Below are 15766 nucleotides of genomic sequence, written 5' to 3'. Positions count from 1 at the left end.
TTTCGGTAGCTTTCTGCCACACTAAGAGACGTTAATTGGTTACTGAAGAAGGCCTTTAATGTAAATTTCTGAAAATCTGTACTAAAGGGCTGTCTTAATGACGCTTTAACATCTCTTCAGTGGGGCAGTAATTAGGTAAGTTCTTAAATACATGCTAATGCACAATTCTTTAGTTACTTACAAACCAAATTTTTTCTAAGTTAATAACAACACTAATGTTGTCGTATGCATAAAAGATAAACGAATTCTATGACACTGAGAAGTGACGCTCCAAAGAAAACACCACCAACTCCGCCAATGTCCACTGCAAATATTTGTATTTGTTTATACGAGTAAAATAGTCTATGACAGAAAAGATTAAGCCTCCATTCACACGGGCGTTCAAATGCATTTCTATACAGCAGCCTTTTTAAAACTTTTTTACTGCACAGTGTTTCATTTTGAGCGCTGGACGAATAGAACAAGAGTAATTTTAAAGTGTTCGTCTCTTGAGGGCCGCCAACGCCGAGTTTTAACGTGACATTAAAAAAGCGCACGTGCGAATGAGTGCTAAAAGAAGAGTTACACTAAGGAACCTATTTATACCAATTCAGGGTCTTCCTTCTAACAATGACGACGTTGAGGATGACTTCCAAAGTATACTATCTTATGAGTATTATTATTTTCTGATACTGATATAATAAGCGTTTGGGTGTACTCTCTAATCTGATAGTAACTAAAAAAAGCTCTGTAACTTACCGACAAGACCAAGAGTATCTCTAATAGCAAGTCGCCGCACTCTTAAAGAAGGCAACTGTGCCAATCTCACTTTACCACGTGTGCCACGCGACGCTAATTCACCACTAGCACTGTGTCTACTGCGAATAAAATAAAAGCGAAATCAGAATTGAAAGGAACTTTGAAGGAAGAGGATTATAACTGTGGAAGGTACACTCAATGACTTTTCATATTGAAGCAATCAATAAAGAAGAGACAAGAAAGATAAATGATGTAACAGTGAATAGCAATTCTCCGCTCACGTTTACGTTGCGGCATGTTTAACATGACATCGAACTTAAGTTGTAAATATTGATAATGTTATACATAAAAATTCTACATTAACTACGAATACTTACACAAAGAATTTGTGAACCAGTTTATAAAGTATTTCTTCGCATCCCATTGGACAACTGCAGGTTGGGTTTTCAAGTGATTCTGTATATGAACAGTAAATTTAAACAAATAAACACGATTCAAAGTAATCTAAAAATATGGTCCTCCATTTGACATTTGAGATTAGCATTTTCAAACAAATACTTAGCAATTATTAAATTATTTACTAACCTTTATTTTTGTTGAGACAAATCAATCCTTGGATACCACAGACTGGAATATCACCTGGAAAGATCCGTGAAAATAAGTAAAAACATATTTGGTATTTTGTATTATTAAAAAATACACAAATTTTTGTTATTAAAAAATACAACTATGGTTTGCAGTTATAAAAAAGTAATACGAAGCTGAGTAAGCATGAAGCATAACTGAAAGACTAACGAAAAGTTAAGACCAAAGAAAGAATTATAACTAACACATTCAATCGATTCCAACGTACCTATCTTGGGCATAACATGATATGTGCAGTTACAGAGTTCATACTGAGCCATAGCCCGGCAGTACAGTACGCAAGCGCTGTACGAATACTTCTTGAAGGGCCACTTGTCAGCAAACGCCGGGCGCTCGTTCTGGTATAGACAGCCACGGACGTCAGGGTGTAGTGCTGTGACTGATACATCGCTGACTGTTTGTTCCGCCTGGAAAAATCGATTTCTTCATCATCAACACCTGGATGATCAAAGTGGAATATATTCCACTGCTATAGCAGTGTTGAATATTGAAATCACCACGTGTTGAATTTGATATTGTGGACTATCTCCCGCATAGTAGTTCCAATATTTTTGAAACAAAGAAGGAATCATAATTCATTGACAGTGGTGCCAGCATTTTTGCAATTGGCGTAATTCTATTAGAAGAGGTATACAAAATAGAATCATACCTTCAAAATAACTTCAACATCAGTGACCAGCGGTAACGAGGCTGATGATCCGAGCGCATTGTCCATCATAACTGACACAACGTCATCTGGTCCGTGTACTCTAATCTTAAATTACCCAGTAATTATTAAGAACAAAGAAACCTAACTGACAACTCACACTTTAACATCAGTAGTATGTCCTGACATTAATAATTTTACCAATCGACGGAGTGATTTATCATTAAAGAACACTTGAATCATGATTATTGGTATGTTTTATGATCATTAACTTACCCAAACAGCTTCAATAGCAGTGAATACAAGAGTGGGCAGTCCAACGCGACGATTTACTATTATGGTGCTGGAATTGTTTCCCGTTAGACCTGAATTAAAGCTATAACATACTCCGTACTCTGTCTCTACCGCTGCAAATCTGGGAATCAAGAAAAATTATTTCTGTGTTTTATGTAAGTAAACACCGAAAAAAAATGTTGTGGATACGAATTTATAATTATCATTTATAACCTGTCGCAACAACGAAAAGGCTTCCCATCCCACCAACACTCAGTCAATATCTGGTTACACTTGAGCCGCATGTGACGAACCTGGTCTTCGAAATCTTGTACACATGTCACATTCGGCTTGTAATAACTGCAGTGCTTGCAGTACTTGGCATTCCAGTACACCACCTCCTTGTAGAAATTAGTCAAAGATATTGGTAGTTTGTTCCTGTAAATAACATCTACTTACAGTACTATTTAGTGAAAGACTGCATATTAACAGGGACTTAAAACATGTCTTTCGTTCGAAATGTTTGCACAGAAGGAGAGACAGATAGACTGATATTTTATGTAGCTTAATCGCCTCCGCAATAATGTTTTCTTGCTATATACCAATGTTCACTATAATTTGTCAAGTTGCTGTTATAGTCCCAAAAACAACCACAAACTATTGTAGACAGTTGACAGAGTTGTTTTCACAATCAGGTTAGCCAGCCACAAATATAATTATAAATTTACAAAAGCATTTATAATTATAATTAATCCTTACGCAACAAGGTAAGCTTTAATATGTTCTGTGCTCGGGGACTCGCATATAGTGAGAGTTGGGAACGGCGTGTCCCAATCCAGATAATTAGTTTCCACCGAAAATGATACCGCATCCTCCGAATACAAGCTTAGTGATGAACGCAGAATTACCAATGCTCCCAAACTGCATACAGTCAGTATTGTCAGCCAGAATAATCTGAAATTGAGTTTGCTGCATGAAATTCTTTTTTGCATGCCATAGGTCCAATTTTTGGAAGACTGGTGACTCAGTTATTCAATGAGCTCTTCTATCTATTCGATTGCCTATTAAATTAGTATCAAATTATTTAATAAAAGACATTCTAGACACTCTTCAACTAGAAATCAATTGTACGATAAATTAATGGATCTTTCAGAATCTGAATAATTGAATAAGTACCTTTCAAACCAAGAAATATGAGATCTGGAGAAAATATGTCGAATACCATGAAAACTACTTTTATCACCGAAAAAATTGATTTTCTTTTTTATTTGATCCATTTTAAAATTTATAAACGGAACAGAATATTGTTCTAAGTAAAACTTCTGACAGCAAAAGTGAGGTGTCGCCGTTTTTTATAGCATTTCATGTCGCTAGAACATGAGCAGGTAATGCACTTTGTATGTTATACATTTTAAATACATCATATAATTTTATTAGTCACGTAGAATTTCCCGACTGACAATAGGGCAGTGATTTTCGCGGCCATGTGTGTATTATGTATGGAGGTTTGTTTGTATGTACATTCCGTAACTAAAATGACAAAACGCTTTTGCTAAGTGAGGGATCATCCGTAATGTATAGTATCCAGAAGTATCATAGATGTACGCGATAATAATATGTAGGTTATAAATAATAATTACCTACTTCATTTTTTTTTCTCTAATAATATGTAAATTAGCTTTTTTATTTACTTCTCAAATATTTTTTAAACCAAAATACATTAAATTAAGGTAATGATGTAAACTTTTGATTCTATTTTTTTTTTCACATTTTCAATGACAGTTCTTTGTAAGATTTGTAATCGAAAACTATTGTGTTACTATGTGATACCACACTTGATAACTAATACATCATCACACATGATATCGCCCCCACTAACTTATCGTTGATATAATTAGTTTCTGAATTTCGCTACTTTTATTATAATTATGGTACAATTACGCATGTAATCAACGATTCACGTTAGAATAGGAACTAACCTAATACTAACAAATTTGTCAATTTGATGAAAAAAAAAATCAACTATCGAATTTTTGGCTAAAGCCATTTTTGACGCCAAAACGTAATATTGATTTAACGACATATAAAGTAGTTTTAATTAGTCTGTAATACTCGAGCGAAATCGAAAGTCTTACATCATTATATTTATAATATTGTCGTTTATTTATCAATGATCGTGTTAAAACATTGCCTTATCACAAACACATGTAGACCGACTTACATGTTTATACAGAATTCTTTATAAACAACTACATTATCGTGCAAGTTTGCTATCTCAGTCTTTGTAGCAGTACGATTTGAGTGAGCGTGCACGACGCGCCTGCGCAACACAAAAAAATGTTTAAAAATAGAACGATTTAAAAATCTCATTCCATCAGAAGTGTCAATTGTGTTCCATTTTCAAAATTATGACTATTTATTATTTGGAAATTGTGTAAAACAGAGAAGAAATGATCGCGTTTAGTAAAGTTGGAGTGAGACAGTTGATCAAGTGGAAGGAGTATCGTGCATGTGAACGAATCAAGTACCATTCTGGAGCGGGAGTGTTCGGGCATCGACCGCGAGACTTCAACGAAGCCGGTATGGAAGTTGGAAGGACGTTGCAACATGTGTTATTTAGATCGAGTTTATACGAGTAGAAGTGTTCTTAAGTAAAAGTAAATAAAAATTGTAATGCTGGTTACCTAAATATTATAAATAGACAAACGTAATAAACAAATGAAAAAATAAATAAATCAAATAAATACATAAATAGGAGTACTCCGATCCAGAATTATTTCTTATCACCAATAAGCGTTTTGCAACATTTTTCAAATATCAACTGAAAACTGGCATTTATCTAGTAACTATTTGCAGTAACCTCTTGCGAAGAACTAGAAGTAACATTCCAAATAACGTACTCCTTCCATGAACAACACAAACATTTGAATACAAAATAACACGCTCCTATTTCTATCTTTAATTCCAACTAGCTGTTATTCGCAACTTCGTCTCCACGGATTTAAAAAAATCTAGTAATAAATATAGCCTATGTCACCCAGGGATTGTGTACCTATCCAACAATGAGAGAATTTTTCAAATTGGTTCAGTAGTTACGGAGCCTATTCAATGCAAACAAACAAACCTACGAAACAATCAAATCTTTATAATATTAGTTTAGACAAAAAAAAACTCTGTGATCTATGACTTTATTAAATATCTAGCAAAAAATGCTGATAAAAGCAAGCTAATAATAACCTGTGTATATAGATATTCCAGAAAACCTTATTGTGAAAAGGTACGAGAACTGTCGGGCGCAGCAACTAGTTAACGCTTATCGGGCGTACGGCCATCTGAAAGCTTCCATTGATAATGTAGATTACAGAAAAGATAAAAGGTAAAAACAAACTACGAATATATTTCCATATTTAAAACGAAATTATTATTAATCATGTTATATCATCATGTCTTTCTGAACATAAACAAACTAATATCTATTTTTTTTTCTAAAAATCATAATATGGATAAGATTATCTTTTCGACCATGTGTTTCGGCAACAGTAATATTAAATAGCTCTTTAAATTTTCCTACAAATATTAAAAACAAACAATTACAGATTAGTAAAAGAGTTGAATCTGGCGAGGTACGGACTCAATCCACAGGATTCCATTGATTTGGGATTGTTGTACGGATACGACGGCAAACAGACGGCTCAGCAACTTGTTGATCAGTTGGAAAATATCTATTGTGGAAATATATCTTACGAATTTTCATATTTAGAGGTAAGATTGCCAAGTTATAGCCAAGATTAGCCCTTGCGTTTAAAAGTTAATGAGATTATATAAAAATCGGAAACACGAAATTGTCCGATTCCTTTTTTTGGTGATGAATGAGTTCTTTTGAATTTTATCTATGTAAACATATTCTGTTACTATTATTTTTGCAGTAAAAGATTTGAGTGCTTTTTGGAACTTTGACTTAAATTATTATTTTATTATTTATTTATTTATAATAGTGTTAACCTTGGAAATATATCTTATGAATTTTCATATTTAGAGGTTTAATTGAATAACGATTTGTTAATCAAGTGTTATTTATTATAGTATCTGACGATTTTCTGTTAGTTGTTATCTTTACCCTAATGTTTTTAATTTTTATTGATATTATTTTGAAATATTAATTCATTTATTATTTTTATTGTCATTAGACAGAAGCAGAAAGAGAATGGTTTGCTCAACGCATAGAAGCGAGCTCAGATCTAATTAATAATGAAAGAAGAACAGAAATTCTAAAGGAACTTCTACATTCACAAGCATGGGACAAGTTCCTAAGCGTAAAGTTCCCTACGGTAAAGCGCTACTGTGGCGAAGGCGCAGAATCTCTATTAACATTCTTTTCTACATTATTTGGATTAACAACTGCAGGTATGTTACTATTTCGCCATCATTCGCACGGGCGCTTTTATAACGCCGCGTTAAAACTCGGCGTTAGCAGCTCTTGAGTGACGAACGCTTTAAAATCGCTCTTGTTCTATTCGCCCAGTGCTGAAAAGCGCTGCTATATGAAGTTACATGGAAATTCATTTGTTCTATTTGAAAACATTTTTAACGTGTGATTAAAAAGCGCCTGTGCAAATAAGGGGTTAAGTTTGCATTCTATTCTCAAAACGAAACATAAAAGTCAGACACAAAACAAAACAACAACTCAATCTGCAGCACTTAAAATCGTCACTTTAATAATCTTTAAATTGTCTACTAAATAAAATTAAATAACAAATCGAATTACAGTAATAACAAAATTTACATGTTTTCCATCATATAAACTATTGTAAACGGCATTTGATTTGACAAGTCGATGATAATATTCTACCGCCCAATGTACCAACTCAAGCGGTAGTATTTCTTCTTCTCAGTCACGTAGTATTTGTATAATTTTGTATTTGTTTAATTGCAGAAGGAGTACAACAAGTAGTACTCGGTATGGCACACAGAGGTAAACTTAACGTACTAAGCGGATTGTTAAAGTGCCCGCCTGTGAAGATATTCCACAAGTTCACCGGCAAACCTGAGTTCCCGACTGAAGCGAACGCGGCCTGCGATATATCAACACATCTGAGTAAGATATTTTACACGTTTAAACTTAGATCACATTATTTGAAACAAAAAATGACATTAAAAATAAATTAATTTCAGGTGCATCAGCCGATATAACAATAAACAACAAGACAGTAAGGTTTTCTCTACTAAATAATCCATCACATTTAGAGGTACGTAAATACAATATGCTACTTTTAAAGATTTTGTAAATTTTTTTTTTTGTATTAAAATGTAATTTTGTTTTTTAGGCAGCAAATCCGGTTTCTATGGGAAAAACACGATCTAAACAATTAAAGTTAAAAGAAGGTGATTACTCGGAAGATGGATCGTCTAGAATGGGAGACAAAGTGCTTAATGTTCAGGTAACTTTTACTTAATAAGAAATGAAAATTTAAGAGAAAGTCAACTCACTATATATTAACAATATTAATTGCACGATGCAGGATATTTGTTCCTAGGTCCCAGAATTCCAATTTTATGGATATCAGAAAACCTTAATTTATATTCTTGATAAATTAGGTAATATTAATGTGGATGGCTATAAAGGTAGAGGAAGACCAAAGAAAGTATGGATGGATTGTGTGGTTGTGTGCGATGGATATGCGTAAGGAGGGGGTAAATTCAAATATGACGGCTGATAGAGATGTATGGAGGAGTAGTACATACTGTGCCGACCCTCCATAGGGATAAGGACAGGTTGATGATGATGAAATTAGGTAATATGAAAACAATTCTTTGAATCAAGTATCAAATTAAAAAATCTATTTTCAGATTCACGGCGACGCCGCTTTTACTGGCCAAGGTATAAATCAGGAAACCTTAATGCTCTCGCAAGCTCCGCATTTCGATGTCGGCGGTTCATTACACGTTGTTGTTAACAATCAAGTAAGCTGATCTATTTTATACTCTTCCTCTAATATTACCGTAGTTTTGTCTATACATAATTATTGTGATTCTACGTATAGAGCTCACTCGAAGAGTACTGAAATATTATTTAATAAAATGTTCACCCAAAAAACTGCAAAAGGAAACTTGACCAAAAACAGAATAACAACTAAAATGTATTTTTAAGCTTCTAATTTGTATCTCTTATTATAGTACAAATATAAATAAATAACTTGAAATAATTGGATTGATCTTTAACGAAGCTTTATTTAATAATTTGCAGGTCGGGTTCACTTTGCCGGCGGAGCGCGGTCGCTCGTGTCGGTACGTGACTGACTTAGCGAAAGCCATCTCCGTACCGGTGATACACGTCAACGGGGACTATCCAGAGGTAAAATGTTATTTATTCATCTTCTCCCCAGTTCTAATCCCACTGATTTTGTTTTCTGTTACCCGGTTCTATCTATATTCTGTCATTTCATTCGTTAAAACTGATACTGTAATAAAGATAGTCATTATCGTAGTAAACTTATACTGTACTACGATGATGACTTTCTTTAGCAAAAACTCACAAATATAAGCGTTAAAAACTTTATATTTTTCAGCTAGTCGTAAAAGCGACGAACATAGCGTTTGAATATCAGAGACGTTTCCGCAAAGACGTTTTCATAGACTATAACTGCTTCCGACGCTGGGGACATAACGAGCTTGATGACCCAACATTCACAAACCCACTGCTCTACAAACTTATTCATAATAGAAAGTAAGTGTAGACACTAGTTTTGATAGAATAAAAATATTGATAACACAGAAAACACCAAAACATAACTTTTAAACCCCATTAAAATAAACTAAACACAAATAAAAACAACAAAATTTAATCCAAGTCGATACAAGGACGAACAATCTGCTTGATGTTGCTGAACTCTATTGAGTAAGAGTCTAAAGGTCTGCGTTGAGGGATTTGACTATAATGTTTAAATTACTTCAACAAACTAAATATTGGGTAACTGCCAACTAAGTTTAAAAGTTAAAATTAACAATTTTCACAAAAAACACAATTTATGCTTAAATTGCGAAGATTTGTTTTCATTTGTTCCTGTTATGAATGTAAATTTGTTTACAGATCGATACCGGATCTGTACGCCGCGAGGCTTGTTACCGAAGGTTTGCTAAATCAAGACGATGTGGATAAAATATCCGCGGACTACACCAAGTATTTGCAAGCTCAATTCGAATCTGTCAATTCTTATACGCCTGAGGTAAACAATTATTTGACTGTAATTTTGATACTCTTACTTTCTTCTTCTCATAGACATCGACCTCTCTTTAAACAAAATTTATAAATTATATAAAGCAGACTTTTTCAATTAATTTAACGACTTTAGCATCGTAAAATGTTACATTCTACTTTGATAGATTTATTAAGGTTTATGGTTGAAGATTTTTATTTCTTCAGACTTTCAAGATACTTCAGAACTCGCCAATCAATTAATAGGAATGTATTGTAATAGATATTTGAAATATTAAAACCAATTTAATGTTTCAGGTGACATATTACCAAGAGCAATGGACTGGTATTTCTCCAGCTCCTAAAGCCGTAGAAACATGGGACACAGGTGTTAACGAAGAATTGTTGAAACAAGTCGGAATTGCCTCCGTTACTGCACCAAGTGATTTTGTAAGTAAAAAATTGAACGGAAGAGCATAGCACGTAGGAATAATAGTAATTGAAATAATATACTTCTAACCAACTCCAATCAAATACTATTTGATTTCAGAAGTCCGATTTCCATAAATTTTATTGACTACTAAATGAGACAAGAACAAGAAAACAAGTCAAGAGTTGTCTTGTTTTCTTCACAATTTAACAATCTTCATTTTATCGATTTAAGACAATCTTAATGTATTTAAATTTAATTTCATTAAGAGAAAGTTAAAATTTCTTGTTTAACTTTACATAATCCCGCGTGTACTTTGAGGCGGTAAATCAATTCCACGTTATGATTAATGTTCTTAACTTCCATATCTAAGGGTTCCTTCCTAAGTAGTTCGTTAGGCCCTCCCAGTTTATGTAACGATGTTATTGATAAGTTGAATAACATTTTGAATACCTGTCATAATTAATTTTAACCCATAATAAAGGTAGGTACACATCGCAGCAACGAACGGAAGGATGCACGAATTTGTTTGAAGCTTTAATTTAAGAATGTTATAAAGAATAGTAAAGTGTAGCAACTCTTGGACTATTTATAGACTCTTGGATCTATAGATAGAAATTATATGTATCTTTGTTTATAATATTTTTTTTTTTGCAGAACGTACATTCCCACTTAGCGAAAACTCACGTTAGGAATCGTTTGAATAAGATATCCGATGGAAGAGAGATTGATTGGGCTACGGCTGAAGCTTTAGCTTTTGGTATGAATTTAAAACTTTTTAATAACATAAAATCACTTGATGAGAAAGAAAACGGTGTTACTTTGTTTTTTTGAAACAACTTATTTAGGTATCAAGAGTATGAATTATATTTGTAAAAAAACTCGAAAAAATTGAACTCCAAATTGCCTGAGATTCTTTTGACAACGGATTTAAAGCTTTCTATTCAGCTGCTGAATAAGTTGAAGCAGCAGGTTTGACAAAAGAATGTATCGATTTACTTTACAATACACTTTTTTATTTTACTTGACAATGTTGATAACGATTTTGTTTACCATGTTACTCATCAGGGTCTCTACTCATGGAGGGTCGGCACGTGCGACTGTGCGGAGAGGACGTTGGTCGAGGCACTTTCTCTCACAGGCACGCCATGCTCGTCGACCAGCAGACTGAGAACATATATATACCACTCAATCACATACATAAAGAACAGAAAGGATTCTTAGAGGTAAATAAATTTTAAACTAAACTTTTCTATACCTTAATAAATAATTAGATGTACTGTACAATTTTGTAGTAAGCAGAATTTTTGGAGATATTTTTACTAACCCTTTTCACCTATGTCTTTGTATCTTGAATATGGAAGGTCACTGAATACAAATAACTATAATCTACTAATGCAGTTTTTTTAACTGATGGCAGTTTCAAATCAGGTTTATAAAAAACGAAATGAACAAAAATTGCTTCAGAGTAATTGCACTAGCCTTGAATTATAAATAAGCGATAAAGGGCAGACTCGCAGAAAACCTAATGGTTTTCCTTGAACGAAGATCGGAAATAATTCTTCCGCTCGGCTGCCTCCCGGCCGCGGTCCCTTTTTATTTCTCGTGACAATACTGTTAGAGAGTAACAATTTGCACGTTATTTTTTTTTATTTAACAAGTTATCTCTTTCGAATAATTGACACTTCACGAAATTCAGGCATTCTTTAAAAGAAATTTGTTTTTTTTACAATTGATTCTCATAAGATCCGTGTTCACGCAACTTGTATCGAAACACAATAGATTTATCTTATTTCAATTTAAAAACTATTAATTTAAGTTCCAGAAAATACGATTCGAATATCTTTAGATAATTTTAGAACTCTGCGGCTTCAGTCATGGTTTTGTATCAACCAAAATTGATAATTTTAAAAATATATACTTACTATTTCGTACTGTAACAATTTCACATGTTTGTTACAAGTTGATCCACTGCCAAATTTGATCATTCAACCGTAGTCCTATCTTCATTATTATTCAACGATATTCGCTTCTTTGTAAAACAGGTCGTGAATTCAATCCTATCGGAGGAGGCGGTCCTGGGCTATGAATACGGCATGGCGTACGACTCGCCGGATAATTTATGTATATGGGAAGCCCAATTCGGTGATTTCTACAACGGCGCGCAAATTATTGTTGATACGTACATCGCTTCTGGTGAAGGTAAGTTTTCTACATTATTTTAAAAACTATAGATAATTGCCACTCTCCGAGTTTTCAATGATTACTAAGGAAACCTTGAGTAGATTTCCTTAACTTAATTTTCCCAACATTAAGGGTGTAAGGATCCAAAGCGCTTACTAAACTTAAGTTTATTCCGTAAAATTGTTCGCATAAGGTTGTAACCTAACCTACCTTACAACACATGTGTCCAGCGAAATGGGTGAGAAGCAACGGCCTAGTAATGTTGCTGCCGCACGGCTACGACGGTGCGGCCTCCGAGCACTCCTCCTGCAGGCTGGAGAGGTTCCTGCAGCTCACTGACAGTAAGGAGACAGCCCCGGATAGTGAGGCTGTCTGTATGCATGTAGTTAACCCGACCACGCCCGCACAATACTTCCATTTGCTGAGAAGACAGGTAATATACCTAACACTATAATTTTAAATTCATATATTTTATTTAAGCATATTTAACTTACTTGATAAAACTTTGTAAAACTGTAGAGAACGATTAAAAATCTATTTATGTAAACATTCGAATTAATTTGTTTGTTCTGTCGTGGATTTCTGAGACCAAATCTCTGTATAAAACATATCGTCATCCCTGTCATTATCTTTGACAAAAGAGAGATAATAATATGTTTTAAACGAGGATTTTGGTCTCAGAGACCCAGCTTAATCCGGGTATGGCTGGATACAAATAGTACGTCTTAAGAAAAAAAAAATCTTACAATTAAATTGAAATTAGATAATGTCTAAATTGTGCTAATTTAAAATTTTGTTCTAGTGATTTTTTAGAGTTTCAAAGCCAAACTTTTGTATTCATACAGTGTAGAATATCTTCAAATCACCATTTATACATATAGAAAAAATGAAGTCACTGACCTGCAAATTGAGCTCATTATCTTGCCGAAGATCGCCTCTTAACATAACATAGTTTTACGAGTTAGACTAAGTCATAAAACTCCTCATATCTATACTTACGACAAGACAAATATCTTTTGTATTTGTATACAAAATAAGTCCTACTGTATTCGTATAAACTACGATTCGACCTAATTCTGGATATTCAGACTTTATGACGGGTCATTATCGCAAACTTAGCATAGTTTTTCTTTTGGCACTAAAAAGATTCACTATTATGGTATAAGAAAGTTTGGTATTATTAATATCATCTATTTTATTTATACAATACTAGCTGTCGCCCGCGACTCCGTCCGCGCGCAGTTAAAAAAAAATGAAAAATAGATGTTGGCCGATTCTCAGACCTACTGAATATGCTCACAAAATTTCATGAGAATCGGTCAAGCCGTTTCGGAGGAGTACGGGAACAAATTGTGACACGAGAATTTTATATTTAAGATTTACAATTTTGATCCAATTTTTAATCAATACAGAACTCATACACCATCATATCATCTCCCTGGCCTTTTCTCACTCACGTGGGTTTGGCACACAAGGTTTTATAAACCTTAAATTTTTGGCTTAAGTTTTTACAGTCGGGAAATCTAATAAAAAATCTTAAATCTTTAAATATTGTAAAACAGTGAAATTTCAAGTAATTTACACCGCTCACAATAAAATTAGGTTCCTAATTCATTTTGTATACATACTCTACAGGTCGTTCGTAACTATAGAAAGCCATTAATAGTCGTAGCTCCAAAAGTTTTGCTGCGATTGGCGGACGCTGTCTCTCCCCTGTCCGACTTCGTCCCGGGGACACACTTCAAACCTGTCATCGGTGAGTCCAACACTGTTAGTCACGCATGAAGGAACACGTAATACAGCGAGGGCTTTGAATTGCTGAAAATATTCAGTTTAATTCTCCTTAATCATGTTGAGGCAAAACTATTTTTTTTTACAAAACAAGATTTCGCTGAAGCTGACAACAAAATATTCTTTTATAAAAAAAAATCCACTACTTTCAATTTATTTTAATTTCTGTTTAATTTAAATTATAATTCTTTTATTTTTATTTGATTTCAGGTGACACTATAGCTGATCCATTAAAAGTTAAACGAGTGATATTAGTCAGCGGGAAGCATTACTATGAATTAAATAAAGAAAGAATAAAAGAGAATATAGAAGACATTGCTATTTTAAGAGTGGAATCCCTCAGTCCCTTCCCTCTGCAAGCGCTGCAGATGGAAATTGAGAAATACTCAAACGCTAGAAGTGAGTGCAAATTATTTTTAATCAAGGCTACGTATAACTCGAGAGTCACTGGTATTCAAGTGGTGCTGGACTCATGTTTGATGAATCTCTACTGAACAACTTCTTAAGTTATCATTAAATGACTTTCGACGAACTTTCTAGAATTTGTACATTACTAATTAATATTATAATGGAATACTAATCCACTGTATTCTCCCCAAGTTACTTTTGAATAAGGAAATTGCTTTTAAAACTTTGTTCCGAGAATAACTACTTAATGGGATTACGTTCACGACCAAAATACAGGCTAAACTTCTCTCGACTTGTAAAAGAATAAAATTATCTTAAAACTTTTAGACTGTTTACTAAATAAAGTGTTTTAAACAATTGTTCTTTATTTTAGAATATATCTGGAGTCAAGAAGAGCATAGAAACATGGGAGCTTGGACATTCGTCAAACCTCGCTTTGAAAATCTGCTCGGAAGAAAGGTAAGAATATATGAGTTTAACAATTAATACACAGTTTAACTGACACACTATGAGTTGTTAATTGTACACTAAAGGATACTCTAAGTATGTATTTCTTAGACCGACCACTTCGACTCTGAGTGCAAATATAAGTAACAAGTCTTTATTCAATCTGATACTTTCTATCCAGGAGTAACCCAGTGGTGTAAAAATACATGCCAAAAAAAACATTTTTACTTACAAAGTCATTTTACTCACAAAATGTTAATTAAACACTAACAAATGTAACATTAGATAATGCTCATGCCGGTCTGCATGGTGAGCCAACAGGAAATCGAAGTCAACTCTTCCGTACTCTATCTCTCCATTCTGCCTTGAATATTACATCAAACAAATGAACCAAGCTATTCATTAATACATTATTATTATTTGTTAAGGAGATCTGATCGTATCATAACCAAATATGAGAATATGAATATAAGTAAACCTCTTAATTGAATAAGTAAAGTGTTGTTGGCTAACTAAGTGGTATAACTAAGGGTTTATGAGTACTAACCATCAGAATAGACTTATTTCAAAGTTGCCATTCCAAGTTGTGGAATGGCAACTTTGCTTTAAGCGAAATAACTAATGTTATTATAGATTTAAATTTCTATTTATGTTTCAGTTGATATATGCGGGCAGGGCCGAGGCAGCTACCCCAGCTGTCGGCGCCGGCACATTACATCGTGTGGAGGTCGAGCACGTGCTGAAAGAGCCGCTGTATAACATAAAATAACATCATACTAGATGTTTCATGAAAGAACAGTTAAAGAATATCTGTAATAAAGGTTTAACAAAAGAACAAGTGTTTTTTTTCATAACATCTAAACATATCTACGTGTGGAACTCGTTATTAAAAAATATAGATCTAAGTTGATACTTTATTGTACTCGGGACATGTTGTTATCATCGACACTTTGTTACAAGATTTTTATAGTTTGACATTGAAACAGCTAAGGGATTATTTTCTACATTCAAA

General features: G+C 33.7%; 2 protein-coding genes across 2 annotated transcripts; one reads left to right on the top strand and one right to left on the bottom strand.

The window, feature by feature from the left end:
* Positions 1-212: 212 nt before the first annotated feature.
* Positions 213-3294, bottom strand: LOC106712837. Its single transcript, XM_045679461.1, has 9 exons — positions 3062-3294; positions 2537-2740; positions 2306-2444; positions 2033-2137; positions 1592-1790; positions 1324-1377; positions 1116-1194; positions 739-857; positions 213-304 (listed from the first exon to the last, which is right to left on the bottom strand). Exons 1-9 carry the CDS (start codon positions 3292-3294, stop codon positions 213-215), a joined length of 1224 nt encoding a protein of 407 aa, XP_045535417.1.
* A 1304-nt stretch (positions 3295-4598) lies between these two features.
* LOC106712864 (probable 2-oxoglutarate dehydrogenase E1 component DHKTD1 homolog, mitochondrial) lies at positions 4599-15587 on the top strand. The gene is made up of 20 exons (XM_045679375.1): positions 4599-4882; positions 5552-5678; positions 5899-6064; positions 6490-6706; positions 7236-7397; positions 7475-7548; positions 7627-7740; positions 8150-8263; positions 8547-8654; positions 8869-9026; positions 9390-9525; positions 9813-9944; positions 10582-10684; positions 10993-11150; positions 11970-12126; positions 12339-12541; positions 13744-13864; positions 14110-14298; positions 14681-14766; positions 15413-15587. Exons 1-20 carry the CDS (start codon positions 4753-4755, stop codon positions 15521-15523), a joined length of 2766 nt encoding a protein of 921 aa, XP_045535331.1. The 5' UTR covers positions 4599-4752; the 3' UTR covers positions 15524-15587.
* The last annotated feature ends 179 nt before the right edge of the window (positions 15588-15766 follow it).

Source organism: Papilio machaon, chromosome 9 (genome assembly GCF_912999745.1).
Source record: "Papilio machaon chromosome 9, ilPapMach1.1, whole genome shotgun sequence".
Lineage (NCBI taxonomy): Eukaryota > Metazoa > Arthropoda > Insecta > Lepidoptera > Papilionidae > Papilio > Papilio machaon.
Note: the sequence above shows the minus strand (reverse complement) of the source record. Positions and strands in the feature narration are given on the sequence as shown.